The sequence below is a fragment of the Schistocerca serialis genome, chromosome 5 (assembly GCF_023864345.2).
Source record: "Schistocerca serialis cubense isolate TAMUIC-IGC-003099 chromosome 5, iqSchSeri2.2, whole genome shotgun sequence".
Lineage (NCBI taxonomy): Eukaryota > Metazoa > Arthropoda > Insecta > Orthoptera > Acrididae > Schistocerca > Schistocerca serialis.
This window is the reverse complement of record NC_064642.1, coordinates 517,225,234-517,249,937: the sequence shown is the minus strand read 5'-3', so window position 1 is coordinate 517,249,937 and position 24,704 is coordinate 517,225,234. Positions and strand designations below refer to the sequence as shown.

The window sequence follows — 24,704 nt, the reverse complement described above, 5'->3', positions numbered from 1 at the left end:
GTACAGGTTGCATATTCCAGTAACGTAAGCAATAATTTAGACACGCAGAATCTTGTTCACAAAAATGTTATTAATTTTGACGCCATCCGACACACGTTTGCATTAAAGACAGAATCACGACGTACGTAGACGACATTCTCATTGCAGAAGCTAACTGGTCTGAACACAATCTGATTCTTGAACAACTGTTACAAACTTTTCGTGCACAAGGACTTACAGTTAATCTTAGTAAATCGCACTTTGGCAAAACTTCTATAAAATTTCTTGGACACGAAATTCAGCAGAAGGCATTGCGCCAGATCCGGAAAAACTTCAAGCTCTACGTGACATTACTGTTCCTACGACGAAGAAGCAATTACGCAGTTTTTTGGGTTTAGTTAATTTTTTTCGTAAATTTATTCATCACTCCGCTTTAGACACGCCTAGATTATGCCAATTAACAGGTAAAACAGTATTTGGTCTTGGGATAAGCAAGCACATTCTGAATTCATGAACCTGAAACATGCTTTGTTGAATGCTCCACTTTTATCGCACCCAGATCTTACTAGAAATTTTTCCATTGCCACCGACAGTTCCAATACCGCTTTAGGCGTACACATTTTCCAGGAAATTGAAGAAGATGGCTCAACAGTAATTAAAAACATCGCATTTGCAAGTCGCATTTTGTCACCCGCTGAACGAAATTATTCCGTTACAGAATTGGAAACATTATGTGTTGTATGGGCTTTTACGAGATTTCGGCAATTTCTTTATGGCAGACATACCACCGTCTACACAGACCACAGAGCGATACAATTTTTACTTTCGGCTAAATTCACTCACGACAGATTAAGCAGATGGAAACTTTGTTTGCAGGAATTTAATTTTACAATAGTTCACATTCCTGGCACACAAAATGTTATAGCAGACGCACTACCGCGTTCTCTGAGCAACAATCAGCAAGACGTAGCAACCAACTTCTGCAAAGCAAATTTCAGTGTCATGTACATTCAACAAGTTGCATTTGAAAATTTTATTTCGTCGACATTACAAGACATAGCAAAAGAACAAAATAAAGACAACGTGTGGAAAGAAATTAAACACCTTTGGCAAGATAGGAATAATGTTACGATTAGAAACCATTACACTGTACGCAATGACATTCTGTTTCGCCGCTCTCATCCAGTCAGCAACAACTGGTTATTATGCATTCCTGACGAACTGGTTAACAAATTAATCTGTACACTCATTTAAGTTACGCACATTACGGACCCAGAAAGTGTTTTCTTATACTGAGACAGAACTGTTATTTTACCAACGTGGAGAAACGTATACGACGAGTTTTAGCGTCATGTAAAATTTGCCAGAAAGCTAAGTCAGACACCACTTCACATATTCCTCCTTTATATCCCACTGTACCTGTTAAATTAAGACACATGGCAGCTGTAGACATTTTTGGTCCGATTCCGAGAACTAACAGAGGTTTTTGCTACATCTTTGTCGCTGTTGAGCTCACTTCAAAATTTGTTACTTTCACTCCGTTACGCAAAGCTACAGCTAAAACTGTTTCGAAAGCATTTGTAAAACCTTTTCAATTTCATGTAGGGCATGTGATGAAAGTAATTTCTGACAATGGATCACAATTTCGTTTTGCTACATGGACACGTATGTTACGAGCTAGAAAAATTTCTCCGATCTATATATCCAAGTACCATGCTTCTTCGAACCCCTGTGAAAGATTAATGAAAGAAATTGGTAAGCTGTGTAGAATATACTGCCACAAAAGACATATTGATTGGGACACACACATATTCTCATTCCAAGGTGTAATTAATTCGATACCAAATGAGTCCACTATGCTATCTCCGTCTGATATACTGAAAAACGTTGAACCACCAAACAAAATTAAAGAATTAGTAAACTTCCCTACCTGTCGTCGACTAAGACACCATGAAATAATTGACATTGCGCTGAACAACATCAAATGTGCCGCAGAGCATCGGAGAAGACAACAATTACAGGTTTGTACGCGCCGAGACTTTCACGTTGGACAGAAGATATTAATACGTACACACTATTTATCCAGCAGAATAAAAGGTAAGTGCAGTAAATTTGAACTTCTATACGCAGGTCCATATCGGATTCGCAGCATTCCTCACCCCAATGTTGTACACGTCGAAACTTTGAGAACCAGAAAATCCAAAGGCAATCACCATATCTCAAACATTAAACCGTTTATTGAATGAAACCACTTTATGATGTAACATGCTATGATGCCATTTACTAATTTTTTTATGACCACTTATGCAATTATATTCACATGACTAATTACTGATGATTATCGTATTTTTTCTTGGCAAGTGCCCGGCAAGGTAAGGTTAGCAGGTCGCTCTTCTTGTCGTTACACATCAGACCGTGCACATTTTCCATTTTTTTGTGTGTATGATTGTATTCTAGTTTTGTTTGTATGCACTGTGAAATAGTTAAGGTATAACACACCAGTTGACTTTGACACATTTTTGCCCTATGATATCTCAACATCGTGACTATTTACATTTTCCTTTTTTTTGCTGCTGCATTGTGATTGTACATTTTTTGCCTTTGAACACTGTCTATGCTTTTGACGTATTACGTTTTCTGTCATGTTATGCTGTATGCTTAATTGTGTCACCATTAACCAGTCATTATATAGTGGGTATATGATTTAAATGCAAGACATTAATCTTTGTTCATCATTTTCAGAAAGAAATAACGTGTAAAGGAAATAAATTAAACAGAAATGGGAATTTCACCTACGGAATAAACGAAAGAAGATGCAATAACTTTATGAGGAAGAGTAAATGGATCAGGATTAACAAGCATTAACAAGAATATGCTATACACATCGTAGAATAGCAGTCTTAACTAATTTTTTCTTTCAGAATACAAGGTGATTGATGCAGGCTGTCAGACAGAACTACACATCTTAGTTTTAATGATGAAATATGCTAGAGATAAGGAATAGTTGTGTAATGAGTAATGAAGTAATTTTTTTTTTGCAGATGATAACACAGCTGTACAAAATAAAATTTTTTTTTCGTTGCCAGGGAAGTTTGAACGAAAATGGGATATTGTTATGATACTCATTCTGAGTATATTTGTACTTTTTCCAAATTGGCTCTGGTTTTTGAGATATAGGTTATTTGTGGAAATGAGAGTTTCATGTGGATAATATCGACTGCAGGGTCCATATATGGTGTAATGTATTTGCTACCTGTTTTTTAATTAGTGATATTGTACTATCTTTATTAAACAATTGTGCTCAGGGAGTGCATCTGTGTGGTTGAGGATTACATCATGCAAACATCACACTGTCAGCATGTGTTCAGTCCTGTTGTGCGGTGCGTGTGTTGAAGATATTGAGGGTTGTGCAGATTTGAATTCGGCGGTACTCGACATTCATTTGTTGGCCGAGGTAATCCTCGCAACAGCCGATAGGTAGCGTTCAGTATAAACAAGAAAAATGGCGATGGTCGAAAGTCACACACATGTGCAGTGCAGCTTCAAGGAGATAGAACCTTTTCATCGTGACGTAGCAAATAAGAGGTGAGTATTCATTTCACACAAAACAATTAATGATGTTTGTTGGATGTGATTGACACGCAAATGCAAGAAATTTCTGCATAATATGTAGTATTTGTGCAATTTTGTTTTAGGAAAACATGAGTTCTTCACGCCGTCTTTGCGTGAACCATCCAGATGAGTTCTGCTACATTTGTGGTGAATACGTTCTTCAAAAGAACAGGAAGAATATCACTCCTTTTGTGAAGGAAGCGTATCTGGCATATTTCGGAATTAAACTTGGAGATCAAGACAAGGCGTGGGCACCCCATAAAGTTTGTAAATGCTGTGTGGAGTGCTTACGGCAGTGGACAAAACGAAAAAGGAAAAGCTTAAACTTCGGAGTGCCTATGGTATGGCGAGAGCAGAATAACCATACAGATGATTGCTATTTTTGCATTGTTAATGTGAAAGGTTTTAATAGGTTCAAAAAACGAAAGTGGGAATATCCCGATTTGGAGTCAGCAAGAAGACCGGTGGTGCACAGCAACGATGTTCCTGTACCAACCTTCACATCATTACCCACGCTAACATCATCAGATGACGATGTGCACGGCGAGGAATGTACAAGTAGTGGTTCGGAATACGAAGGACGTGAGACACAACCCCAGCAGTTCGACCAGAAGGAGCTCAATGACTTGATACGAGAACTCAATCTTTCAAAGCAAGCATCAGAACTCTTAGCACCCAGGCTTAAGGAAAAGAACTGTCTTCATCCAAGTGTTAAAATAACAGCTTACCGGACCAGAGAAGAAAACCTTCTTCCATACTTCAACCAATAAGAGGTTATAGTGTATTGCAGCAATATACCTGGACTTTTACTTGAATTGGGGCTGCCGGAATATAGACCAGAGGACTGGCGTCTCTTCATAGACAGTTCCACTAGAAGTTTAAAATGTGTTCTCCTACACAATGGCAATCGTTACGCATCTATTCCAATTGCCCACTCAACAAAACTTTGTGAAGCATATGCTAACATCAAGATGGTTCTGCAGAAAATTCAGTATATGCAGCACCAGTGGTTGATTTGTGTTGATTTGAAAATGGTGAACTTCTTGCTTGGACAACAAAGTGGATACACAAAGCACCCATGTTTTATCTGCATGTGGGATAGTAGGGCAAAGCACGAACATTGGAAGCAGAAAACATGGCCTCCAAGGGAACATATGGCTGTTGGTGAAGCAAACATCATTAATGAACCTCTGGTTAGTAGGGACAAGATTGTTCTTCCACCATTACATATTAAGTTAGGACTAATGAAGCAATTCACCAAAGCTTTAGACAGAAATGGTAATTGCTTCACATACATCTGCAATACGTTCCCTGGACTCAGTAGTGAAAAACTTAAGGCAGGAATATTTGATGGTCCTCAAATTCGCAGGCTCATCAACGATACCAATTTTACAAGTGTCATGACTGTCACTGAAGCATCGGCCTGGAACAGTTTTGTCGCTGTTGTAAAATGTTTTTTGGGCAATCATAAAGCTCCCAATTACGAGGAACTGGTCCAAAATATGCTCACTAACTTTCAAAACTTAGGAGCTAACATGAGTATAAAATTGCACTTCCTTCACAGCCACTTGGATCGATTTCCTCGTAATCTAGGTGATTTCAGTGAGGAACAAGGAGAGCGGTTCCATCAAGATATGAAAGGAATAGAGGAAAGATATAAAGGAAGATGGGACAGGCATATGATGGCAGATTATTGCTGGAATCTGCAACGTGACTGTTCTGAAGAGACCTATAAAAGGAAAGCGTGCAGGAAGCGGTTCGTCATGGACGGAAAATGATATACTTATAGAGAAACTTTTCAATTATGTTTTATACGTGGACAAATGCCTATCAGGTTTTCATAGAAGCTATTTATAAAGATTATTTTCTTTTTTCATTGTAGTTTGTAGCGCTCGAGTTCAGTATTAGCAATTTTTTCTAATTTTTTGAATAAATCATGCATTATCTCAAAAACTAGAGCCAAACTGCATAAATGGTTGCTATATTCGTTCTCAGCACCACTAACCCATCCTAAAGCCACTCAAATATACTTGGCAAGAAAATGAGTGTTGACCAGTGTAATGAATGCTGATGAATAATGATGAAGAATATGCTACTATGAATAATGAAGTTTTTCTTTACAGGTGATGGTGATAATGGAGTTATGATGATATAGATAATGAAGTTTTCTTTGCAGATGTGGATAATGTTGAAATTATGTTTATGCTATGTAGTTATTTAAGTATTTGTTGCAGTTCGTTTTGGCAGCAGGTGTTATATTGCATAGTATAATGACTGAAGGTTTTGGAAAGGACAGCTATGGAACACATTTTTATACACATTTCACTACCTGTTAATTCGAAGTTCACTACTTTTCAGCATAGTATGCGTTTCTTCTTTCAGCTCAATAATCCATTTTGTATTTTTTCCAGGAGAAGCCTATCATGATACTTACTAAACCTGTTACTTATTAAGCCTATACTAGTACTTGCATTTTTTTTACCCACTTGTGTCACAACCTTGCTACAGCTGACTCATGACGAATGACGTTACACATTTTTCATTTACAGGAACAACCTAGAAGCAATTTTTTTTTCTTTTTTTCTTCTTGCTTTCCCTTATAATTACCCAAAGCAATGCATTGCTAACTACCTGGCACAGAAACACAAAAAAATGTATTACTAGTCCCAAATAATGTTACTAGTTTAAGAGAATTCTGAATAATACTGATCAGCTCTGAATAGTATGCCACTTCAGTAGTGACTTCTTCATGATACAAAAAAATATATATAAAATAATGCTTTGTAACTGGCTAATAACTGCCACTGTTTATTGTAATGAGACTACTTATAATGCCCATGATTATTAATGCTATGACTGTAATTAACTGATTTTTAATAATGACACCTTAATGATCTGAATAACACTGAATGATGAACAATGTTTTATACTATTCAATACTTGCTGGCCACTGAGTGCCAATAATTAATGTCACTAAATGAATTATATTATTAATTATGCCATTAATTAGCTCCTGTTTTCAATTATGACTTTTCATGTTTTGGTAACTGGCCACTGAGTGCCAATAATTAATGTCACTAAATGAATTACGTTAATAATTAGGCCATTAATTAGCTCCTGTTTTCAATTATGACTTTTCATGTTTTGGTAAATGGCCAATGAGTGCCAATAATTTGTATCACTCAATGTATTATGTTAATGCGAGGCCAATAACTGACTCTCCTTTTCAATGAAGACTTCTGATGAACATTATTCTGTCATACTAAATATGCTTTGTAACTGGCCAAGGACTGCCACTGTTTATTGTAACACGATTACCCATGATGCCAATAATTTAATTTTATGAACATTATTCTGTAATACTACATACTTGGTACAGAAATGTTCAATAACTGGGCTATGAATGCCGCAAACTACTACTGTAATTCTCAATGAAGCCTATTATGTGACTTAATGTCCTTCACCTTATGAGCTAACTACCCTGAATTACTGCAATATCCATTTGTCCTGTCCATCCTCATGATCATGGAGCACTATATTTGGTTTTTGCACTAATTCTACGTTGGTGTGCCTTGTAAGAGCATGGTGTTGACACGACATGCTGTCCAACACCGTGAGCGATGAAGACGTTATTATGGTCCCACTGTTTGGTGTACCTGATGTACTGCCAAAATGATAACAGGAAATATTACTACGACATTTCAGTGTCTTGGATACACTGATAAATACTTCTGGGAAAAGAACTGCAAATTGTCTCACTTGGTGTTGTACTTCTCTGGAAAGATATGGACTTTTAGTGCAGCTTCGTGCAACCTAAGTGCTACAACCATGATGCAATCCTTCCTATTCCTTCCCTAATTCTTGTAAAATGAAAAAGTCATATACAGTACGTGTGTATTTTTGCCGTTTATAATACATTTTGTGATTTGTTGATGTATTCTCAACTTCACTTCATGTACACTTATGTCAGTTGTCAAAATGATTTTTTACCTTTGCGTTTATTTGTTATGAAAATGTGCAAAAGTTTTTCAGTGCACTTACATTATGTGTTAATATGTTTTCTACTGAACTTCAGTGCCTGTGCACTTTTCTCATTTTTTAATATGATTTGTACTCATTCTGTATGTTCAACACTTCAGTGCGTATGCACTTATGTCATTTGTTACTCCTTGTATATACATTTCGTCATTTGCTAATATGTTCTGAACTGCAGTGCATGTGCACTCATATCACTTGTCAACATGATTTTTTTTTTGTCATTCTATTTATTTGTTCTGAAAATGCTAAAGAATTTTTTCAGTGCGTGTGCACGTTATTATCCATCAAATAATTTGTATATACATTTTTCTGATCTGCGAATATGTTTTGTACTCATATCTTGTCTTTGTCTGAAATGTTTTGTACTCGGTGCATGTGCACAACATTTAATTCATGTACTACATCTAAATATTCTGTTGATTAATTAAAGAAAAAATTTTGCCGCGCTTGGCAAGTCCAAATGACTCACCATCGCTGCCAAATTTTTGCCCCCCCAGTGGAGGGTTATGAAACACGTATGTTGTGTGGCGGCGATGGCGAGGCATTGCAGAATCTTTGACCAGAGAGCTATTTGTCGTGGCTAGTCTGCGCTTGACCGCGCGAGTGTTACAAGCAGTAGTCTGTCGGTAGCAGTAGGCCAGTGTAATCTGTGGGTAGTAGTAGTCGAGTTCAGTTGCGAATGGCAGTCTGTTAGCACTAGTAGTCGAGTACGGTCGCGAGCGGGACGCAGTCGCAGGCGTCGACATGGGTCTCTGGTCAAGATGCTGAATGAGGTATATTGTTAATTAAGGTAACCAAGCTGCATTGCGCACATCAGATAATGTAAAGTTTATTTATTGTAATTAATTTTCAACAAGTGCCCCAATAATAATTTTGTTTTCAATACATACTAACAAAACAACCATTTAATTGAACGAATGATCTCCTTCCATTTCCTTTAAAGAAAAGTTTCAGTTCAATTTAAAAAAAAAAATAATACTTGCAATGCATTTCCTCCAAGCCGTGGCTAACAATAAGAGCAGAAAATTGACTTGCAGTTTCAATGAGGTAAGAAATTAATTCTGATTTTTGCACAGGGCCAAAGACTGATATTTCGGTCTAATTGAGTTTTCATTATCGCTGAAGTTTCATTAGCATTGAGTTGTCTTTCATTATTTTTGTGGGAGCTTACACTTGAGACAGATTGCGATTTTTCAAACATTTAACTGTCATTGTCAGTACATTTCATGCAGGGAGGTTACACTTAGCTCAATGACCATTTGCATTTAAAATAATATCTTTTAAATTTCGGTGGGGAGGTTACACCCTTCACCTTGTATTTTAATTCCATTGCTGAACCTTTCTTTTATTTCCATCATTGCTTCCTCGATGTACAGATTGAAGAGTAGGGGCGAAAGGCTACAGCCTTGTCTTACACCCATCTTAATACGAGCACTTCGTTCTTGATCGTCCACTCTTATTATTCCCTCTTGGTTGTTGTACATATTGTATATGACCCGTCTCTCCCTATAGCTTATCCCTACTTTTTTCAGAATCTCGAACAGCATGCACCATTTTATATTGTCGAGCGCTTTTTCCAGGTCGACAAATCCTATGAAAGTGTTTCGATTTTTCTTTAGCCTTGCTTCCATTATTAGCCGTAACGTCAGAATTGCCTCTCTCGTCCCTTTACTTTTCCTAAAGCCAAACTGATCGTCACCTAGCGCATTCTCAATTTTCTTTTCCATTCTTCTCTGTATTATTCTTGTAAGCAGCTTCGATGCATGAGCTGTTAAGCTGATTGTGCGATAATTCTCGCACTTGTCAGCTCTTGCCGTCTTCGGAATTGTGTGGATGATGCTTTTCCGAAAGTCAGATGGTATATCGCCAGACTCATATATTCTACACATCAACGTGAATAGTTGTTTTGTTGCCACTTCCCCCAATGATTTTAGAAATTCTGATGGAATGTTATCTATCCCTTCTGCCTTATTTGACCGTAAGTCCTCCAAAGCTCTTTTAAATTCCGATTCTAATACTGGATCCCCTACCTCTTCTAAATCGACTCCTGTTTCTTCTTCTATCACAACAGACAAATCTTCACCCTCATAGTGGCTTTCAATGTATTCTTCCCACCTGCCTGCTCTCTCCTCTGCATTTAACAGTCGAATTCCCGCTGCACTCTTAATGTTACCACCGTTGCTTTTAATGTCACCAAAGGTTGTTTTGACTTTCCTGTATGCTGAGTCTGTCCTTCCGACAATCATATCTTTTTCGATGTCTTCACATTTTTCCTGCAGCCATTACGTCTTAGCTTCCCTGCACTTCCTATTTATTTCATTCCTCAGCGACTTGTATTTCTGTATTCCTGATTTTCCCGGAACATGTTTGTACTTCCTCCTTTCATCAATCAACTGAAGTATTTCTTCTGTTACCCATGGTTTCTTCGCAGCTACCTTCTTTGTACCTATGTTTCCCTTCCCAACTTCTGTGATGGCCCTTTTTAGAGATGTCCATTCCTCTTCAACTGTACTGCCTACTGCGCTATTCCTTATTGCTGTATCTATAGCGTTAGAGAACTTCAAACGTATCTCGTCATTCCTTAGTACTTCCGTCTCCCACTTCTTTGCGTATTTATTCTTCCTGACTAATGTCTTTAACTTCAGCCTACTCTTCATCACTACTATATTGTGATCTGAGTCTATATCTGCTCCTGGGTACGCCTTACAATCCAGTATCTGATTTCGGAATTTCTGTCTGACCATAATGTAATCTAATTGAAATCTTCCCGTATCTCCCGCCTTTTCCAAGTATACCTCCTCCTTTTGTGATTCTTGAACAGTGTATGCGCTATTACTAGCTGAAACTTGTTACAAAACTCAATTAGTCTTTCTCCTCTTTCATTCCTTGTCCCAAGCCCATATTCTCCTGTAACCTTTTCTTCTACTCCATCCCCTACAACTGCATTCCAGTCGCCCATGACTATTAGATTTTCATCCCCCTTTACATACTGCATTACCCTTTCAATATCCTCATACACTTTCTCTATCTGTTCATCTCCAGCTTGCGACGACGGCATGTATACCTGAACTATCGTTGTCGGTGTTGGTCTGCTGTCGATTCTGATTAGAACAACCCAGTCTCTGAATTGTTCACAGTAACACACCCTCTTCCCTACCTTCCTATTCATAACGAATCCTACAAAAAATGGCTCTGAGCACTATGGGACTCAACTGCTGAGGTCATTAGTCCCTTACTACTTAGAACTAGTTAAATCTAACTAACCAAAGACATCAAAAACATCCTGCCCGAGGTAGGATTCCAACCTGCGACTGTAGCGGTCATGCGGTTCCAGACTGCAGCGCCTTTAACCGCACGGCCACTTCGGCCGGCTACGAATCCTACACCTGTTATACAATTTTCTACTGCTGTTGATATTACCCGATACTCATCTGACCAGAAATCCTTGTCTTCCTTCCACTTCACTTCACTGACCACTACTAAATCTAGATTGAGCCTTTGCATTTCCCTTTTCAGACTTTCTAGTTTCCCTACCACCTTCAAGCTTCTGACATTCCACGCCCCGACTCGTAGAACGTTATCCTTTCGTTGATTACTCAATCTTTTTCTCATGGTAACCTCCTCCTTGGCAGTCCCCTCCCGGAGATCATCATGACACTTATTCAAATACAGGCCACATGTCCTGTGGATACACGTTACGTGTCTTTAATGCAGGGGTTTCCATTGCCTTCTGCATCCTCATGTCGTTGATCATTGCTGATTCTTCCGCCTTTAGGGGCAATTTCCCACCCCTAGGACAAGAAAGTGCACTGAACCTCTATCCACTCCTCAGCCCTCTTTGACAAGGCCGTTGGCAGAATGAGGCGGACTTCTTATGCCGAAAGTCTTCGGCCGCCAATGCCGATTATTTATCAAAATTTAAGCTTAAATGCAGGAATGCAGAAATCAGTGGCTTGCATATGAATAGCTACTTACACCCATAGTTCGAGTAGTACCTCTGCTCTAAGGAGTGAAGTGCTTGTGCAGAGAGACAGCGTGCTCGACTTAGGCATAAGACTTTGGTACTTGACAATGTTGTGTAAGTACATTCAGGTGAATGAACCCACCCAGCAGCCGCCACAGTAGCAGAGGCTGCTAATGCACACTAGTGTGGTGGAGTGCAATTGACAGGGAGAAACAGGTTCGAATCCTGGTAAAAGAATTTGTAAATCTGTGGTAAGATCTTGTGGGACCAAACTGCTTAGGTCACCGGTCCCTAAGCTTACACACTACTTAAACTAACTTGCGCTATGGACAACACACACCGACGCCCGAGGGAGGACTCGGACCTCCGACTGGGGGAGCCGCGCGGAGCGTTACAAGACGCCTAGACAGCGCGGCTACCCCGCGTGGCGAATCCTGGTGGTGAAGAAGCTATTAATCACAGTATTTCACCACAAGGAAGCAGAGATGTTGGCTAGCAGTTCCTGATCAGCAGACATTACGCCATTATCCTGAATAAACTCCCAATCTCTTCATAATGTGACCTTACTGAGGGGTCACGTGGCTCTCTTGTTGGTAATCCAACCGTGTGATGGGTACGTTCAGCACGGCGAACCCCTTGCTATTTTTCGAAAGAGTCAGGATATTTGTCGGAACCAGGTTCCCTCTCCCCTATCGTCGCCATTAACAAAGCGAACATAAACACGCAAATACACCATATACATACTCACTATCGTCACCTGTACTTGAGACAGTTATACCTGAGAAACATGAAATGGACGCAGCCCAGGTAGTGTCAGTTGGAACAGCTTGTAGCAAGTCTTCAGTCACGTGCTTCATCATCAGCATAATCACTAATATAGACATTCGTGCTCAGTCAGAAAATGTAATTGTTTTGAGTTCTCGCTCAAATAAACAACAATGAGGTTAAATAAAACAGTTATTGAAGTTTCAGAATTTTTATTTCTTAGTAATGTCCTTACAACAATAGTAGCTGTAAATAAGTCACATCACTCTATTTCACTTTTTCCTAATCAAGCATCCGCCTTCGCGATGACTTTTCCAAGCCAGCCATATATTGTCTGAAAGAACAAAAACACGTTTATTCGTAACACATCCAGTTGCATTTGTATGTTTTTATCAACATATGCTGAAAAACGTATTGAAGATTTGCTGTGTGGTAATTAATCGGTAGCTGTAAAGTAACAAGGTAAAATGTTTTAAAGCGATATCGCAACATCATTTCTGGATAAAACAGAGGTTTAGAAAAACCGTGACTTGATAAGATTTTATTAGACTGTAGAATCAACAGAAGGAGCACAGCCAAAACATACTGTAATCTAAGTGGAAAAAAATAAGTTGAAGAGCTTACCGCCAGACGTTTATTTTACAAGTACATTGGATCCTGCAGAAAGGGGTATATGGAAAATGTTACGAAGACAATGATGTACATATCATTTAAGTACTGTAGTACATCGTGTCTAGTTTTCATAATCTGCGATGTTTGTGATCTTCGTCCGTGGTCGCGTAAGAGTCCAGAGGCGCTAAGAGCGCTAAATTTAAAATATTTTCTCGCGGCACTACGAACAATATTATACGAAGTGAATCACCGTTTTAATATCGCCCCTCTTTTGTTGTTGTTCGTCAGGGAATCAATTATACTAAGTACATATACGATCTTTAGATGAATAAATTATTGTTATAGTTCAAATTTATAAACGTTCGCTAATTATTTATGACGGTATCTGAGTCACTGATGCTAATGGAATAGTAACTAACAAGAGAAGGAGTCTTGCTGTTTAGGAAATATATAATTTGTGATGTATTTGTCATTCTGTCTGAAGTGAAATGACCTGAGACGGTTGATGCTCATTTTATTTTGGTGAAATTTCGAAGCAGCAACTCCGTGATTTGTTTCAAATAATTCCACTATTAGTTACATATTAAATACAATGCTTTTGTGCTGCATGTCATCGCCAATAAAAGCATATATTCTATCATTTAATCTGCTTTTAAATACGTGGCACTTTATAATGCAACACAATGAAATGATTTAACATTATGAAATATTACTGAAATACATTGGTAATGTTGACCATAATAAATGTAAAATGGTGATTTTTATGAGTTTCATTGAGGAGAACCGTCAATAGAGTAGATGGAGTTGTTCAATAGAATGGTGTTTAATTCAACCTTACACTTCACTAAATTACACGTAAGACATTTAATATACTCGGAAAGGTTGCAGAACGAATGAATTCATGGTTGCCACTACTTTCTGTAACAATATTAAGATCCTAAAGTCTTTATAGAATTTATCTTTGAGTCTAGTAATATATTTACACTATTTGTTGGGAAATGTCAAATATGTGATAGAACAAATGAGACATCTACTTCCACATCTGAATCTGCACACCACAGTCTGCGTTATGGAGGGTGGTGGAGGGTACTTTGTGCGCAAGCATCACTTCACTTCCTCCCTTTCTTGTTACGTGGGAAGAAAGACTGTTGGTAGGCCTCCATTTGACCTCGAAATCTTAATTTTCCTTTCATGACCTTTTTCCGGAATATACGCAAGGAGGAATCAGTACAGTAAACCACACGGTTACCCACAACGCCACTCATGTAGCGTGTGCCACTGGAGTTGGGAAGCTTTCGCGCTCACTAAATAAAACGGACGAAACGCACTGCTCCTCTTTGGATCTTCTGTAATTCCTCGATCAATCCTAACTGTTATACATCTTACAGTGACTAACTAAACTGAGTGCTTAAGCCACAGTATTTCTTATCACGCTCGGCAATGGTGTATCTACAGAAAATCATTGCTAGCGAAGAGTGGGAATTTTGTAATGAATAAAAAATCTATTTCCCGAAATTCGAGAAAGAGCGAAGGATCCTTTTGCCCCACTGCCCCCCGACCCCACACCCCCACCGACCTCCTCCTATTTCGAATGCCTGCTGGTGTGACGTACTTAATATTAGCTCTCTGTTATTACAAATAAAAATGGTTCATATGGCTCTGAGCACTATGGGACTTAACATCTGTGGTCATCAGTCCCCTAGAACTTAGACCTACTTAAACCTAACTAACCTAAGGACATCACACACATCCATGCCCGAGGCAGGATTCGAACCTGCGACCGTAGCGGTCACGCGGTTCCAGACTGAAGCGCCTATAACCGCACGGCCACACCGGCCGGCTCTGTTATTACAATCGTACATAAAGTTAAGTCATTTCATTGTAATTAATTTCAGTACAATCTACACCCTTTAATTCCTCCCACATTTAAAAGAGCCCCGCCCGTAGAATTCATGTATTTTAAGACGTAGCAAGATATGAAGGCGACTTTGCGACATGTTTTTTTTTTTTTTAATTCTCTGCTCTTTTTGTAAATTAAAGAACGGTTGCGAGCAAAAGATTGTTTCCCATGGAAGGCACTTTGTTCATTCTAAATTTACTCATAATAAGAGTTGGTTCTGATGTTACATAAAATACATTTTCCGTTACTATACATAAAGTTGCTTGAAATTATCCGTATTTTTTAATAACGATCTTGTATACGTTCGTCTGTTTCCCGTTTTCATAACTGGCTTCTCTTTTAGAAATAATCCACAGCATTCCTAACAGCATAAATCCGAAGCTAGGACCACGTCCTTTTCGCAGAGACATAAGACCTTTTGTGGGTGATGGCCTCCACTTCCAAATTCTTTAAAGTCCAATGCCAGAGCACTGCACGGATTACTTTTGCGCGTTTTCTGAAAAGCGTCTGATGTAACTGAAGCGCCACAGTGGATGTGTTAGGTCGAAGTACTTCTAGACATGTAATTTGTTTCATAAAAACATCAATGTTCCAATTGATATCAATTACTTAAAACATCAATAAATATGCATCACTCATATACGAAATACTTTGCTCTTATTCGGAATCTATGACGAATATGAGATCATTTTCTCCTCAACATTGATTTTGACATCCTTTTAGTGACTTTTGTTTTGTACGTAAACACGGTTCAACCAATATATCATATACATGGTTTGTATGCACACTATTTTGATCCACTGAGCCCTGCTGAAAGTTGGCGTTCCTCATCACTGTTTATTGACCAAAGATTTATTTGAGGCATTAAGGTACTTTGTAAATTTGACGTAGGCGTTGTTTGACGCCATAAGAATGACATCACAAGCCTCCATAACAGCAGAAGTCGCTTCAGAGAAAGGTTGATAATTACGGAGTTTTCCGCGAGCTGGACCAGTTACTATGATGGGAGCAACAGTTTCAGCGGATTCGGTTCTAATAAACAGTATGGTGGCAACACTGAGAAGACACAAAATGAAGGCGAGCTGTGCGGTTTTTGTGGTGCCAATTATTAAATTGTAATAAACAAACATCACAGAACATTTATTTGTTATTCATGAATTTCTAAATCGTCTCAAACATAATATGAAGATATTGACTAGCAACTTTGGAAAAGCCAACGACTACAACATAGGTATGTCCACGGAAGTTACAGATTTGACAATCGGCTGACTGGGCCTCACCATTCACGAACAAAACATGGAATCAAAGCCAAATCTCAATTTATGAGAAGGAGTCGAAGGTAATATGTGTGCCGGAGGTTACTTCTTTTGGTCATCAGTCATCTCACTGGTTTGATGAGGCCCGCTATGATTTCCTTTCCTACGCAAATCCCTCCGTATCAGAGTGGCAATCAGTTATTTGTTGGATACATTCCACTCTTTGTCCTACTCTGCAGTTTTTGCACTTTGCATCTCCTTTTAGTGCCATAGAGGTTACTCCCTGATGTCTTCACCCACGTCCTACAATTGTGTCACTCCTTCTCGTCAAAGTTTTTGACCTGTTCCTCTGCTTGACAATACTGTGTAGAACCTCCTCATTCATTACCTAATCTGACCGCCTAATTTTCAACGTTCTCCTGTAGCACCACATCTGAAACGCTTAGATTGTCTTCTGTTCTAGTTTCCCCACAGCTCGTCTACCATAACCATTCAATGCTGTGGTCCAGACGTGGATTCTCAGAAACTTCTTCCACTGTTTAGGGCTGCCATTTGATGCTAGTGGACTTCGTTTGGCCGGGAATGCCGTCTTTGCGTGTTCTGCTAAATCCCTCCTTGCTTCGTCTGTCTAGGATTATTTTGCTTCGTAGCAGAATTCCTTGACATCGTATACCTCTTGATTCCCATTGTTGATGGTAAGTTTCTCACTAATCTGATTTCTGCTACTAATAGTAACTTTCTTCTTTCTTCACTTTACTCTCAATCTGTGATGTGTGCTCATTAGAATGTTCATTCCATTCAACTCGTCCTCCAGTTCTTCCTCAGTTTCATTGAGGATAACACTAACATCAGCGAATCTTATCAGTGACATCTTCTCAATCTGTATTTCACTCCATCTCCTGAACCTTTCTTTCATTTTGTAGGACAGCCACAAATCTCAATCAGTATTTTTTACTTGTTAGTTTAGTTCAGTTTGACAAGGACGTCGTAAAAACCTGTGAAATTTACATTGTGTAATTTCAAAAGAACGAGTTAAATTTCCAATATGATAACTTACGTTCAAACTAATTGGCTTGTTACCTTGCCGAAAACAGAGATTAAGCTGGTGGTAGGTATCTCTAATGTCTATGATCATGTCTTTTATACCAGTTTAACATTCCATACCCTAACACTTTCTAAGTTCCACAGTTTCTGACGATGCTCTTGTTAAACTGCGTGATACTTTCCAATAAAAGACATTGACTGCAGCTTACGACTGTCTTACAAACTTTGTTTCAACAGTAATTGTTGCCTATAAGGAATGGCTGTTCTCGCTTTCTTTTATTTCCGCCATTGCTTCTTCTGTGTATAGACTGAACAGCAGCAGATACAGACTATAGCCTTGTATCATACCCTTTGTAAACCGAGCCCATTATTCTTGGTCTTCCATTCTTATTGTTCCCTCTTGGTTCTTCTACATATTGTTTACTACCTGTTTTACCCCGTAGCTTATACCTACTTAGTGATAATCTAAAGACTCACTGGTTGCACCTCAGGCTGCCAGCTTACCTCATAGCCCCTGGCCTCCATTCCCTCGGACAAGCAGTCGCCTGCGACGATCCCGCATTCGCAGTAGCCGCTGCATCCTGTAACTGTGATACAAAAAGGCACAACGTCAGCGATTGTAGCACATGCGTGACGGAACAGACGTGTCATTTTCCTGCCATCTAGCTTCATAAGATTATTGTCTCAATACACACAACCTTAAACAACGGTTTAAACAAAGGACGATTCATACAAAAGAGGCATGTAACAGAACTTCAATAAACACCTACATCTACGTCCATACTCCGGCAGCCATCTTACAGTATGAGGGAGAGGGTGTTTCTGGTACTACCACCTCACCATCTACCTACTGCTCCCTTGTCTGTTTCACTTGCGAAGTCGCTTGCGTAGAACGACTGCACATCAACATCTGCATTAGCTCTGATGTGTCTCATTGTACAAAGTTTTTTATTAGGTTGCCTTCTTGTCTCTCCGTCTGTTCGGCACAGATTCTGTAATTGATTCTAAACTAACTTTCCGATGTGCTAGAGTTACGGAACTTATAACATAGCTCAGATCTGGAACAATGCAGTAAAAATTCGCTTTCATGTCTGTCTTATCAACATGGGTGGGAATGGGAGACAAAATGATTGCTAAAATCTGAAATCTCACCTGCTCTGCAGGACAGGCGTGTTGTTCAGATAGTGGCAGAATGCATTCGAGGTGCCCATGGTTGAGCAGAGAGAGGGAGGAAGAGGAAATAGATATCACTTTCTTGTCTGTTTGCATTGATTTTAAACTAACTTCGTGATGAGCTGGAAACTTGAAATTTTAAATATGGCTGAGAACTGGAAGGCAGCGCAATATTAACTCTCTTTCTTGTGCAGCGTGTGACGGAGGACACATTTCTGTACCTATGCCATTTCGCGCTTTTCCTGTTCTAGTCATAAAGGGATCGCGGGAAGAACGATCGCTGGTGCCCTCTGAGTGAGTTTGATTCTCTCTGATTTTGACCTTCACTCTCTTTTTCGCGAGGTATACAGAGGTTCGTTCAGTCAGGTGAAGAGAAACTGAAATAAGCCGGAAATTCACCACATGTCTGCGTTGTAATGTCATCAAAATGTTTGAAATCGATTGAAAATTTCAGACACACGCATAGAACAATAAAATTCAGAGAGAGTACGGTCTGGGAACACTGGAGCGACATATCACTTCCTGCAATATGTCTTCATGAAATGAGAATAATTATTTAAATGAAAATTAATTATTAATATGTCACATTTTTAATCGGAATAAAAAGTATAAAATAATTTCTCCCAATCACCACTTACAGATAGTCCTGATAACTTGTGACGAAAATACTTCTAAGATTTAAAACGAAAAACATCGGGTGCATGCAATACATAATTGGCACATGAATACTTCACCTCCTTACTACTGCACTGGTTGCTAATTGACACAAGCGTAGTTCACCAACTTACTATTATCTGCTGCATGCACTCCAAGTTTTTAATTTTAAATGTTACAACTAACTTCACGGCTATTAAAACTTCCTTAATTTCGTCAGTTGTATTTCTGTGGGGTTATGAATCTCTACGGGGCTAAGAAAAATTATTTACACTCTTTAGTTCGATTTAAAAACGTGGTCGATTAAATATTCATTTTCATTTGCTTGATTATTCTGTTCCGTTAAGAGCGACGTGTTGATTTCTATCTGCGAGGAATACAGTCACAAATCTCGTCTGGGACTCGAAAACTCGTATTCTGTTTTTCTAAACGACAATGAGAATTAAAGCAATAGCCTTCGTCAAGTCAAGGAAGACAGCATGAATCTGGGCGTGATGTCTACGCCTCCCTTGTCTCATGATTGAACAGAGTGAGCTGAATTTCGCTACATCCCTGTCTGATGGATCCATGTTGATATTTAAAGACAACTTTTTAGTTCTTCAGGAATGCCACAATAGGTGATTATAAAATATGTTCAATAATTCTTAGATTGATGTCAGCAACATAGGCCTGTCGCCCCTTCTTTGAAGCAGTAATGACGTGCACTTTCTCCAGGTACTAGTTGCCTTTCGTTGCCCCCGTGACATACGATGAAGTACTGCTAGAAGGGGTGCAAGTCCATTTGCATGATCTCTGTAGTTTCTCACAGACAGAGTACACGCAAATAATTTGGACAATACCTGTGCAGATGGCGTGGTAAGGAAGCGGACAGGAATAGTGCTGGGGGATCCGTTGTGAACGGCTATTGCACAGTAGGAGAGGTGGATTTAGACTGCTGAAGCCTACGCAGAAATCGTAAGCTAAAACTAGCGAGTAAGTAAACTGTCTAATTAACTGGTTATGTCAAAACCATCAATAATTCGACAAATGTAGATATTCAGAGACAGTGTTTTCTCCCGAGAGTACCAAGAAAGCAAGTCCAACCACATGCTGCCAGAATGAAATCTTATAAAACAAAAAAGAGGAAAAACGGTTGAGTAGCGGACAATGTCGCTTACTACGATACTTACAATGCAAAATAAAGAACATATGTCACGTGGAAGTTGTGTCAGTTCCATGACAACCTGTATTACCAGAAACAAAATTTTCTTCTACTTCTTCCACATATTTCCGAAATAGTAAGGCCTTGGGATGTACTGGTAACTATGCTTTATTCCATTTATTCAGCGATTGGAAACGTTAGGTGTTCTTGCAGTACTTTCAAGCGAAGTTTTCAGTGTGGTTTTTGCTTGCTCCTCTGTTTCTTCTGGCATAAATTTATTGGCATTGTGTATAATCGCACGTGCCTGCTTATGCAGAAATTCCACTACTCCTGCTGTGTGCGAAGACTGCGGTGCCACTCTGTGTAGCAAAGAGATAGGAATGAGAACGGTCGAAGTACCGACCTTGAAAATGACAGTCAATTTGGGGGCCCTACCTTTGGAACAAAGGTGCTGAATAACATAGAGCTCTCGACAAGAACGCTTTTCAGTTCAGGAAACACGTTATTTTTTGCATTCGTTACATCATCCAGTCCAGTCAACTTCCGCTACTGACGATCGCTTCTCACGGTGTCGATATGGCATCATCTGCACCATCAGAGTAGCACAAAGCAAGGGGAATTTGTTCTGAAAGAAGGCTGCCTTCCAGCCGTCAATAGTAGTGTTAGTGCTGTGAAAAACGTGTGAGCGAAGCCATTGTTATTCGAGTAGTAGCTATCTGGTTGGCATTAGTAGTGGGCAATTAATAGTAATTAATTGTTTTTTCGATTATTTTAATGAAGCAGTTAATCGTATCGACTGATTGTATCCTGAAAGCGATTATTCGATTAGTTGTTATGTTGCGGTTTATTTATTTCTATAAATCATTGTCCTAAACTTACTTTTTATGATTAAAAAGCTTGTTCTAAGAGAACCGGTGTTATCATACTTCCATTCCTCGATTGTTGGACTTAGTAAATTCATTTACCTGTTAAGTATCGTTTTCTGAACTTTACACGGTAATGGTAACTGGGGTACTGAAGTACATGATTGTCTTTTACATTCGCATTGTTAATTTTCAAGTTATTCATCAGATGCATTATATTTCCTAAACGTTCAGGGACTTGAATCACAACTTACATTTACATCAGCCTTTATCACCTTCTTCAAAATGTTTCAGTACTTCACTTGTTTTTCTTAGTCCCACGATTTTATTTTAGCGGCAATCTGCACGTTGGAAAGTGTACCACAATAATAAAGCTAGGTTACAGAAGTAATTCCGACTGCCTGAAAGACGGGCGGGCAGAAGAGGGTAAATAACACTGCTGCCCATGTAGTCTCACCACTACATGGGAGGGTGAATGTTTACTTATTTCCGTCCTGCTTTGATTACTCTCTGGTTCGAGCGCATCGTACCAATTAGCAATTATGGTATAATAAACGACACATGTAACAAGGTCTGTTGACAGCACGTCACAGAGACGTTCAGGTTCGAACACACGTGTTACTTTTACTTCTCAATAGACACACACAACAGAAGACTATGACATGCTATATAAGAGCAACTACTGTTAGATCTCTGATGTTGGCAACATCTGTGAACAGAACACAATCGGCATGAAATGTTCCGCCTTATGCGAACGTTATGCAAAGAATACTAGGGAAGAGTCCGTAAAGCTATACCTATACAACGAGTTAACACACAACAGACATCAAACAAAAAAGGAAAAATTGAAGTAAATAATCTTACGGGTGTACGATTGTGTAACATTAATTAACTTCAAAGAAATATCGTTATATCCGAATTGATTATCAGAATAATTACGATTAATCGATTAACAGCAATTAATCGCCCAACCATAGTTGGCAAGTTAACGTCACAGGAAGTGAACACTAAGGCAGTGTGCGCGGGAAATAAGATGAAATGACTGTTGAATACAAACCCTAATGAGCATTAGTCGGAGCAGTACGCGTAGAACAATAGAGTGAAGTAGTTCTTCAGAGCGTCGTAGTCTCAACAATCAGCCACAACGCTGACACAAACCTAACGGTGTTAAACAGTGGCAGTTTATCCGTGTGCCACGTGTAGCACATCTGTACGAATGCGTAGTGTCTGTTCTTTCAGACAAGTCCGAAAGAACAGATACAACGCGTTCATACAATTGATTCGACCTTCAGTGCGATTGCGCAATATCGTTCGGCCTGCAGCAGGAATCTAAAGTTAGCGAGCATGTTGGACATGGAAGGGGACTGCGTATAGGTGGCTCTAGGCGGGAAGGATAGTCTCCCCGGAAGAGTGTCGAGACAGTCTGCGCACTTGAGACGAACACCGTGACCGGATGGCGCAGTGGTGAACGCAACTACCTAGTCAGCAGGAGATCCGGCGTACGAATCCCGATTCAGCACGTGGGGCACACATTTTCACTCATCGCTGCTGATTCTGCATAAATTCCCGATGCAGCTGATTTCATCAATTTCTTCCATCACCTTCAATTTACCATACATAATGTGTACTAACTCACTACTGGTTCGGTGATGTTTCATCATCATGCAGATTTCTACTTAAATAGTTACCCATAATTCTTTTTACATGATTCAGGGAAACTACAGTAAACAAATTAAAGATCCCTGGGTGTGGAGTTTGCACGAAGATTGTTTCGAATGTGAGACCAGCCTCAGCTGCTGAGACACGTTATTCAGGACAGAGGTTGGAAGGGAAGTAGAGAAGTAGCAGGGAACTGGATGCTTAAAAGGAGTGATCGGGCAGATCATCTGGAAGTGCACTCGTGCACTCGTAGACCGATGACGGAGTTCGAGTACCGGTGTGGCACACACGAGGAATAATCATAAAGTTTTAATTATCACCTCAGAAAACTTGATGATGAAGTTTATTCGTACTCTACATGTTGACGCTTCAACCTTGTATGTATCAGTCTGCATCTTGGCTTTTAGGAAGTTTCCACTTCGTTGTCATTCTGCAAATGCCTACCACGCAACATTTTCGTCGTACGAGGAAGAGTCCACTGGGTGTCATGTCAGGACAATACGTGAGTGTGAGGCAAAATCTGGTAGCCCCAAGAAGCAGCACGTTGGACTGTGTCCTGTGCAGAATGAGCACGGGCTTTGACGTGAAGCCAATAAACCTTATAGCTCCCAGTGAGCCTCCTCTAACTTCGTCAGGATATGCCACAATTACATCTCTTTGACGGTTTGCCTCTTACGAGAATAATCTGTTAGCAACACACCACGGCAGCCCTAAGAACGCAGCAGCACCTTGCCCGATGGTGGCTGCGTCTTCGCCATTTCGGTACTAAGGATTCTAAATGTTCTCACAGCTTGCTTTGTTCCTCTGTCTCGGGGTCGAAACGGTGCACACAGCACTCCCCTCCCCCCCCTCCCCAACTGATTCGATGACGAAAGAAGTCATCTGGATCGGCCTGACCCAGCTGCGACATTTTCGCTGCGTCATCGGTTCAGCTGGCCTTTTCAGTGGGCATGAGCTATCGCGGAACCCAGCATCCGGAGATCTCTGTAATGTCCCGAATGCGTGCAAGATGTTGTAAACTGTTCTATGAACATGATATTCTCGTTATCCACTATAGCTTCGATTGTGATAAGGTGGTCTTCAAACGCTAGGGGCTCCTCTTCTCTTGTGATCCCCGTCATACAGACTTGTTTGACCTCACTGGAACCAGCTGCCGCATCTAACCACTGTGTCACACGATGGCGCGTTGTTTCCATACATTTTCATCTAGCGTCGATTGTGGCAGCGTTTTTTTACTTTTCAATTGAGGAAACGGCTAATTCTACGGTACTTCACTTCATCAAAGGGCTGCCCCATTTTGTTTATGCTCATTCAACGGCGCGATATGATACTGTGGTGCCAAGATGACAACCTTACTTAGTAAGTGCTAGTAAACTGCAATTAGTCAGATTACGAAGAGGAAGGAAATACCGTACAAAGAACTGACTTCGGGGGCAGGCACAGGCGCAGGAACAGCTGAGATGCCACCGGCAAGCGAATGTAGGATGCAATAACGTGTTGGAGGGAGGAGTTGGGAATGAACTGGTACGCCGTGGTCGACGCTGCCCTGTAAGAGGCACAGACCAGATTCAGAACGACGTTTCACGCCGAGACGGAAGCTACCTGCCTCCTGCTGCTGAAAACCTACCACGGGTGGCTGCAACTGAGTCGCGACATAACCAAACTTGCGTCCTCAAAAACCGAGGGCCACCATGGACAACAATAGCCGGACACGCAGTCGCAGACGACCCAAGCGGACCAGCCGAAGTTCCGCCCAAGATAGTCGACATCGGAGCAGTAAAGGCGACACAAGTCAACGTGGAGCCCCTCCCGCGGGCGATCTCAAAGGTCGCCCCGAGAACAGCGATCAGTATGACGGTTGAGAGCGAAATATGTGGTAACTCCAGCAATTCCAACTAGGGTTTACGGAGGCCTCCCTCGGACAAAAGGTGACTATTGGAGTTGTTCCAAATCCCCCCACCCCCCTTATTCACAATTGGGAGATTAGTCCACCCATAACCCAATAGTCCCTTAAAATTCGAAACGAAAAGAAAATTCCAAATTA

General features: G+C 40.1%; 1 protein-coding gene across 1 annotated transcript in view; it reads right to left on the bottom strand.

Annotated features, from left to right (window-relative positions):
• Positions 1-12,550: 12,550 nt before the first annotated feature.
• The window catches only part of LOC126481280 (uncharacterized), a 39,349-nt gene continuing 27,195 nt past the window's right edge, over positions 12,551-24,704 (bottom strand). Inside the window, exons 6-7 of the mRNA XM_050104917.1 lie at positions 17,675-17,757; positions 12,551-12,692 (exon numbers count right to left, since the gene is read on the bottom strand). Coding sequence (XP_049960874.1) covers positions 12,645-12,692; positions 17,675-17,757 — 131 coding nt within the window. The 3' untranslated portion in view covers positions 12,551-12,644. The remainder of the gene's footprint in view (positions 12,693-17,674; positions 17,758-24,704) is intronic.